The 9,150-nt window shown below is 41.0% G+C and overlaps 2 protein-coding genes across 2 annotated transcripts in view; one reads left to right on the top strand and one right to left on the bottom strand.

Annotated features, from left to right (window-relative positions):
* Nucleotides 1–5,482, top strand: part of myo6b (myosin VIb) — a 46,416-nt gene extending 40,934 nt beyond the window's left edge. Inside the window, exons 31-33 of the mRNA XM_010771251.1 lie at nucleotides 111–209; nucleotides 1,207–1,425; nucleotides 4,241–5,482. Coding sequence (XP_010769553.1) covers nucleotides 111–209; nucleotides 1,207–1,425; nucleotides 4,241–4,440 — 518 coding nt within the window. The 3' untranslated portion in view covers nucleotides 4,441–5,482. The remainder of the gene's footprint in view (nucleotides 1–110; nucleotides 210–1,206; nucleotides 1,426–4,240) is intronic.
* A 3,606-nt stretch (nucleotides 5,483–9,088) lies between these two features.
* Nucleotides 9,089–9,150, bottom strand: part of impg1b (interphotoreceptor matrix proteoglycan 1b) — a gene marked incomplete at its 5' end in the record, with an annotated part of 12,664 nt that continues 12,602 nt past the window's right edge. Inside the window, one exon of the mRNA XM_010771252.1 lies at nucleotides 9,089–9,134. Within this exon, the coding sequence (XP_010769554.1) occupies nucleotides 9,089–9,134 (46 nt within the window). The remainder of the gene's footprint in view (nucleotides 9,135–9,150) is intronic.

Raw genomic sequence — 9,150 nt, forward strand, 5'->3', positions numbered from 1 at the left:
TGTGGATATGTGCTGAAATCTACACACACACACACACACACACACACACACACACACACACACACACACACACACACACACACACACACACACACACACACACACACACACACCNCGTCTGAAGGTCTATCACGCATGGAAGTCCAAGAACAAGAAACGCACCGATGACGGACCTGAGCAGAGGGCTCCTAAATCTATCACTGACTACGGTTTGTGGAGTCATTCATATCTGCATCATCCTGTTGCTCAACTCCTTTAATCACTGCATCACCTGTGGATATGTGCTGAAATCTACACACACACACACACACACACACACACACACACACACACACACACACACACAGTGCTTTCCCCACACCTCGCCCCAGGCACATGAAGTTACAGGTGACAAATGTTGATTTCCTCCACTTTCGCCCCCCTCTGTCATTGGCAGGAAGTGATGCCCTGCACACAAATAACCCGCCCGTGTTTCCTAACATTCAATTAGCCGACGAGACGCTAAGGCCTGGGAATGCAGCTGCCGTCTGTCTGGCTGTGTCAGATATATTTGTTCTAATTAGCAAGTAACTGCCAGCCATGCCTCGTCAGGCTGCTCTGACAGCTCGCTCTGCTCCTTTCCTTCTCTACTCAGCCATGCATGGTCTGTGCCACAAACACACACACAAATGTTATCGAACAGCTTTAGAGCTTACTGGTCCTCTGCATTTCTTTCCTTTTCATCTTTAAAGCAAATATTACATTCGATGGGAACTTTCGATTCTCTGGTGCTTCTTCTTTCACTATTTACCCTCCTTTCTCTTTGATATGCCAGCTCCTGAAAGTTGTGCGGTGTTTGTCTTATACTCGGATCCTGTGTTGGCCAGCTGATGCAGCGGGGGTCTTATCAGGGGCATTTCATAAGAGGCTAAAAGCTGCTTTAGTGGGGCCTTTCCATGTGATATTTAGCCTACTTGGGCATTTCCTGGATCCTTTTTGATCTTTGTTTTGAAAGCTTTTGTAGATTTGTGTTCCTGCCCCACTCACCTTGTTCTGTGCCGTTACATGAAAACATGAGTATTATCTGGTTATTTAAGTTCAAATCACAGATACTTTGTTGTATATGCTTCTATGGAGATACACAACACTCTTCACATTCAATAGACGGCTTACCTTGGACCTTGAACCTTGAACCTTGAACCTTTTATTTTAACGATGCGTCTGCAGCTGAGCAGAACCCAGCTCCTCCGATGGCGGCCCAGCACCAGGAAGTGGCCATGAACCGCCAGCAGAGATATTTCCGCATTCCTTTCACCCGGCCCGCAGACCAGTACAAAGACCCGCAGAATAAAAAGAAGGGCTGGTGGTATGCCCACTTCGACGGGCCCTGGATCGCCAGGCAGATGGAGCTGCACCCTGATAAACAACCGATTGTGTTGGTCGCAGGTGAGTCGGCAGCTTTCACTTTTCCTAACACTATCACATATAGAGCCTCTCTAGAAAATCATGTGTATGTGTTGCTTTATATTTAGGGGGGAACAATTATTATCAGTCATTTATTTAGTCCAGTGTTTCTTGACCTGTTTGGCTTGAGACCCCTTCAAATAAAGCAACACTTACTCGTGACCTCATCTCAGCATATAGACTTTGTTTGGCTAAGAGTTAGAAGCAATTTAATGAAAATATCCAGATTGTTACGTTTTAAAGATTTTTGAAGACCTAAATCATGAAATACTGTTTAACAATGCAAACTGTTTACATAGAGCAAGTAGAAGTAATTTACTTACACTTATTTTTTATATTTGAGCGGTCCCACACGTCAAACACTTCTGGTTTGGACTTTAATAAGAGAAAATCGTGAAAATTATGTCTCCCAATCACCTTTGTTCTCTTAGAAACTGTCCAAAAATGTCTATGTTAATCAATCAAAGGAAGCATCAAAATTCTTAAAATCCCTGAAATAATTGTGTAAATTAAGTCATTATTTTAGCCTTACTTGAATGATCTCAGGGCCGGACTGGGACAATAAGTCAGGCTGGGAATTATACACCCAGCCGGGCCACTACCAGTTTTCTTTTGTGCCGTTTTCCTGGATTTATTTGTCAATATTTACAGCGTTGCTGCCCATAGTGATAGCCCTAAACTTTAAATCTACTACCCCTGAATAAACATATGGACATGGGTTACTATTTAAAAAAAAATTGCAAATCTATTTAGGAACCTATCCATGTTAACATATTTTAAGTGGAGGTGGACCTGAAATCTTCTAAGGGGGTCCGGGGGCATGCTCCCCTGGTAAGATTTTTTTTTTTAAATGTTTGACTTAAATGCATCAATCTGGTGCACTTTGAGGGGGAAATAAAGAGACTACACCCATATGAAACATAACTGTATACATTTAAATAATCATAAAATCATAAGAACATGGCCATAACCAATAACATACCATATCCAATATGAAAAAACATTGAAACTTGTTTATTTATTTGTTTTTGGTTCATTTATAGTTGTGAGTGTGTCTGGGCTCCTGAATCAGCCTCACCTGTCTCCCCCTCCTCCCTGCTCCTCTTTGAGGCAGCAGCAAAGACTAGTTTTAGCTCTCAACAAGTTTTTAAAGTTTATCTTACCTTTTTTCACCTAGTTAACATTTTTTTATTATTATTCATGCATATTTTACTAATCACTACCCCTTCAAATGGAAATATGTGTTTACATAAATGGTGACCAAACCGTTTGAGACCCACTGAGAACATAGACTAAGATAACTATCTAAACACTCAGTTGTTTACCTCACCTGAGCTGTAGTTATCAGTCTCTCAGTCTGACAGGAGAGGACTNCTCCCTCCACCTTGTTGACAGCTCATTATGTCCGTTAGCTCAGCAAGCTANTAAATGATTACATGTCTCTTATTTAGCACAGTAGTATGATATCCGTGACATATGGATCTTAACAAAGTTCCGCTGTACATCCAGCGTACTGTATCTGACTTTATTTCACATGAGCTCCAGTGTGGAACCCCACTGGACCCCCTGGTGGATCAATGATCCATTGCAGCTGGCTTCATTATAATTACATTTATCTATCACGGGGGCGGTCTCAAGTCAAGCTGGAGGTTTTCCCTTGAGCGAGGGCAGATCACGTACCAATCACGGCCCTCGCGTTTCAAACTGTCTGAAATGAATCGCTACATCTGTATGGACATGGGTTACTATTTAAAAAAAATGTGCAAATCTATTTAGGAACCTATACATGTGAACATATTTTAAGTGGAGGTAGACCTGAAATCCTCTAGGGGGGTCCGGGGGCATGCTCCCCCGGTAAGATTTGTTTTTAAATGTTGGACTTAAATGCATCAATACCCATATGAAAAAGAACTGTATACATTTAAATAATCATAAAATCATAAGGACATGGCCATAACCAATAACAATATGAATTTTTTTTTAAAACTTGTTTATTTATTTGTTTTTTGGTTCATTTATAGTTGTGAGTGTGTCTGGGCTCCTGAATCAGCCTCACCTGTCTCCCTTCTCCTCTTTGAGGCAGCAGCAAAGACTAGTTTTAGCTCTCAACAAGTTTTTAAAGTTGATCTTACCTTTTTTCACCTAGTTAACATTTTTATTTTTATTATTCATGCATATTTTACTAATCACTCCCCCTTCAAATGGAAATATGTGTTTACTAGGCGAAATGGTGACCAAACTGTTTGAGACCCACTGAGAACTTAGAATAAGTTAACTATCTAAACACTCAGAGAGTCCTTTACCTCACCTGAGCTGTAGTTATCAGTCTCTCAGTCTGACAGGAGAGGACTCTCCTCCACCTTGTTGACAGCTCATTATATCCGTTAGCGCAGCTAGCTAGCACCAGATGCTAACAACAACAATACACGTAACCGGTGCGCGCGCTTTCTCTCTCGCTCGCTCGCGCCACATACACACTCCCGAGCTTGAATGACACAGAGACCAATCGAGGGCATTAGTATGATCTGTATGAATGTGGCCATGTCGGCAGGCCACATCATGTAGACAGCCAGTCACCCTCTGTGAGGCAGACTCTGACCCACATTTGCGCAGCGTTGCGTTCACAATACATACATAAAAATAAAAAATTCCTCAGGCCACTTAACAGGCCTGGCCATCGGGAAACCTCCCGGTCCTCCCGATGGCCAGTCCGGGCCTGCTTGATCTATACACAAATGGATGATAATACTTGTGCAGCACACATCAGTAAACCTATCCTTATTGGTCCACCTCTCAGGGAAAGACGACATGGAGATGTGTGAGCTGAGTCTGGAGGAGACGGGTCTGACCAGGAAGAGGGGCGCGGAGATCCTGCCCCGGCAGTTTGAAGAAATCTGGGAGCGCTGCGATGGGATTCAGTACCTCAAGAAAGCCATCGAGAACAAGCAGGCCCGGCCCACGTACGCCACCGCCATGCTGCAGAGTCTCCTCAAGTGAGGCAGCAGAGGAGAGCGTCCAGAAACCTGACACTGACACAGACTCACACACATGCACACTCAGGGGCAGAGTGCCTGTGGTTTGTGGGATAAATAGAAGTAACCACAGAGAAAGAGGCTCCTTATAGAATCTTACTGTATGTACTCATCTCAAAAGTCCTGCTTGTTCTTTATGTTCATTTTTTATATCTTCATTTGGCTGTGTGACACCCTATTTGTCTAGCATTAGAATGTCAGTCTTAGTACGATCACACTGTGAGGCCTTAAAATGAATTATCACTGCACTACACCCAGGAAGTCTTAACATGTGTGTAGCTTATCTAACTATTAACCCAAAAACCTTAATGGTCCGCAAAAGGGACGATAAATTAGACGCAAGAAGAAAGAAAATATTTAAACAAGTCTATCAAGTCGGAATTCATAGTCATACATACAACATATATATTTCTATAGTTATCTTATACTGTATTTCATATCAATAGGGATGATACATATTATATTTCAATCGTCCATCTACTTACATTTTGACAAAGAAACGGGACAATCATGTGATCAACTTTAATAACTGCCCACTAACTCCATATAGTCAACAAATGCATTGTTAAAGATAGATGAATGCGTTTAGAGAACTGTGTGGTTAAATATCATCTTAGTCTTTATTTTCCTGCTGCGTCTACAATTCAGTTAAAATCCCTGAAAAAAAGGGAATCTCTTTTTTTTGTATTGTTGTTCATTTGTTATGCAAGAGGGTAATGTAGAAGTTAGTTTTACGTTTGCAGTTTTGTGGATTGTTTTGCAGACAATGTATTTCGTGTGTGTGGGTTATGTGTGTTCATGTCATATTTCTGCAAGCTGATTACTTTGAGTTCTTTGTTAGTTAGACCAGGAACATCTCATTGGTTAAACCATGCTGTACCTTTCTTTAGGCTTACACTTATGTACTGAAAGTAGCCTAATAAAACTGATTAACTCAAAACAAGAGCTGGTTACACGTTGGCCTTTGCACTGGAATACTGTAGAAAATAAATGTGTGCCCCCATGTTCCTGGTTTCTTCTTCTTTCTTAGTAACTATAGATACCTTACAAGTGAGAACGAGTTAATTCTGTGGTTAGTGTTAGGGAAATGGATCTGACATCTAGCAGCTAAAGAGATTAGCGTGTAGATTAATTAAACAACAAAGGCTAATGTGAGGCTGATGTCGTCACTGAGTGAATATGTGTCCCCGGTGTTCCAGGGAACTCACCAAGTGTCAGAAAACACAACCCTCTCTATTTTCCTCCATACCCAAATCTCTTAAAAAGGGGCTGCAACGGATCTGATACAGACTGATCCAGATTTGAACACTTCTATGATGTCACAGAAGGGGCGCTACGGCTATTGGGCCAACTCCACCAATCAGGAGGAGACAGCCACGGACATTGCCGTTCGAAAGCGCTGGAGACGCTGTAGTACATATGCCAGGCCTGTAGATGGTGCTGTTCTCACAGAATCAGCCCATGCAAAGACAGTGTTAAATTGAGCGAAATGAGGAATGGCTAAAATGCATGATCTGTTTGGTATTTTGAAAAATAAAAAGTATAAATATGCCTTAGGTGTGGTCCTACAATATATTATTCAAATATAACATGATAGGTCCACTTTAAGTCATCAAGTGGATTAAAACAGATTTAAGGTTCTCTTTTGTCGACATTTACTTGATATTTTTATCTCAAACATATAGAAAAAAAGAAATGTATGAACCTTAAGTGGACCTTGATTTGACTGCCAACATGTTTTGTACTTAAGGGCCTCTTCAGTGCAGATTTCTTAATATTATAGGTATTGGAGCTACAACTTTGAATTTGAAGCAACAATTATTAAGTAGACGTGTCCTTGACTTGCATTCAAACACTTTTTGGTACTTTCCTCAAACAGAGATGGTTGACTTCATACTTTAACTCATCAATAACAACTTTTAAATTTGACACAATGAAGCTCAGACATCTTTAAGATGTCAAAAAACAGACAACATTTATTTTTAATGCAAAAACATTTTATTTGTTTGCTTTTAAATGCAAAATGTGTAAAAAAAAAATCCAGAACTCAAAACAGAGGTGATTAGTTGGAAGAGTTGTTTTGAGAAGGACAGACTGATAAATACAGGTTAGCCGCCAACAGTTCTATAAACAACAACATGTTATGACCCAAATCAACAGCTTATACATTCATTCTGTTTTTGGGGAAACAACCAAAGTAAAGCATTAACAGTAAAATAAACAACATGTTTCAGTCTAACCTTAAGATACCACCATGGGTATCAGCCTGTAAATAATAAATACCTCATTGTGAGGAAAGAACCGCCTCTGCAAAGGGTACACAGGAAATGCTCCTACCATTCAATATATAGAATAAATACGAGGTTCCACTTTAAGACAACCTAAGTCTTTCACCTTGACATCCATAGCTCTCTGTCTAACGAGACGTTTCGATCACTATGAACAACAGATTTCAATACTTATACAGAGTTACATCCCATAATACAGTTAAACAGCAGCTTCAGTGTTTGCTCACAGTGTCGTCCGCTCCTCAAACGAACACGGTGCCGTCACACTGTTTCTTCAAAGCATTCGCTATCCGAGGACTTTAACATACAGCACGTCCTGTATTCATTTGGGGGTCGCCATGTCTAGAGGAGACAAAAAGGATAATTAAATGATACAATAAATGACAGAACACTCTTATAAGTACATCTACAAGATATCTGCTTTTTATAAAATCAATCAAATATTCACTTAAAGGTCCCATGTCATGCTTTTCCGGTTATTACCCGTCCCCTTGTGTGTTATGAAGGTTTTTATGCATGTAAACAGTCTGCAGAGTCAAAACCCTCAAAGTACACCCTGTAGCGAGTAAAACTCTAACACAGAAAATACCTCCCCAAAACGCCTCGTTGGAGATACGTCACTGTCCATTGATTCTTCCGGGTAACTCATGATGTCATGCGTTACCCGGAACCAAATGGACCAATCCGTGGAGCCGTTACGTTACGTCCGCGGAGCCGTTACGTTAAACCCCCGCTGATTGGTCCAAATTGACCAATCCACAAACTTCCTACACACACACACTCAGTGCAGGCAGCTCTGCTGATCTCTCCTCCCTGGCTGCAGGCTGATAACAGACAGTTGGGATCGCGGCGAAATTCTCTCTGCAGACCCATTCTCACAGCGTTTATCAACCTTTTTCTTACTCAATATCAAGCCACACTTATTGTTTTTACTTCGGCTGTGACTTTGTGTGTGCTCAGGGTGAGTTTGGCTGTGTTTCGCTGTCGCTAAACAAGGAAAAACCACACCTCCACGGAGCTCAGCGCGATTCACAACGTCCCGACCAATCAGAGCACACTGTGCTACACAGGAGGGTGAGGTGGCCTGGAGCTATGGAGCTACCAACGAGCCGTTAAAGGCAGAGTGCAATTCAGTGATACCACGTAGTTTACAAGAGATGCCTGTATGAGAAACCAAAGTGAATTTTGGAAAATTGCAACAATATAAATCTATTCTAGTAGACCCTCAACAATGTGGAATTATGATCAGTGGAAATGGCCATGACATGGGACCTTTAAACTCCGAAAAAGGGCTCTTTTCATTTGGCAGGAGCACCAAAAGTTCAAACCATGGAATCATTGAAGGTTAATATGATTATTTCCCATGATTTATTTTAAGGTAATGTTAAACGGTATTTAAATGATCAAAAAAGTCAACATTGATGGGTTTATCGGTGAATGAGGCACAGGAGTTTTTACCTTTGTTCGAATCATAGAGCTGTAAAATATTTTGAATATAAAAAAGGTAAGTTATTGAATATACACTGTAAGAAACACCTCCTTGGAACTGTCATAGTAAAAGGTCTCTGAGATACTTCCTCTTAGTGGGTTCATTACACACACAAAAGCTCCACAATTTCTCCATTTAACTTTTCCAATAAATCAACATCAGATGTCCCCCTTGTCCTCACCTCGTTGGTGCGGTATACAGTGATGGAAGCCACTATTTCTGAGACTAACTTTTCTGATTTCGTGGTGTAGAGTTGTCGGGGTATCTGTGGGAACAAGAGAGACCAGCATGCCTTCATTAATATATGATAAGATCCAGAGGCAATGTGAACAAAGGCCTGCAAAATCACTGGTAGGGATCTGCAGAAGAGAAGATCTTACCAACCAGGAGATTAGACCTACAGCAACACCCAGAGCTCACTGTTTAAACTATACACCACTGTTGACTTGCATTAAAAGTCCTCAAAAGTTTAGGATGGGATACCTAGAAAAGTTAGAGAATGTGATTGACTGTGCAGTTCCAGGGCAGTGAATAATAAAGCTCTAAATGCACCAAAATAAAACGGTAAGGAGGATGAGAGGAAAGAAACAAGCCAATTTGTTGCAGAGAGTTTGTTAGAGTGTAATTAGTTTATATAGTGGAGTTGAGGTTAAGTAGTTTAGTTAATTTGTGCACAGGAAGCACAGGATAACCTCAATACTCAGATGTATGTTTTCATTGTAGGGAAAACATTTTCATTGTTCAGACCGCTGGGAATGGGGAGGAGGTAGAGCTTGAAAGGATGGCAATGTGGACACTATGAGTTAAGACACCATCATCATTTCTCAATACTGGGTTCACCTCTCAAAGTATTCCTCAAAGGCATAGGGGGCAAGGCTGTGCCTACAATGTTAAAGGA

The sequence above is a fragment of the Notothenia coriiceps genome, unplaced genomic scaffold, assembly GCF_000735185.1.
Source record: "Notothenia coriiceps isolate Sejong01 unplaced genomic scaffold, NC01 NC01_scaffold00009695, whole genome shotgun sequence".
Classification (NCBI taxonomy): Eukaryota; Metazoa; Chordata; class Actinopteri; order Perciformes; family Nototheniidae; genus Notothenia; species Notothenia coriiceps.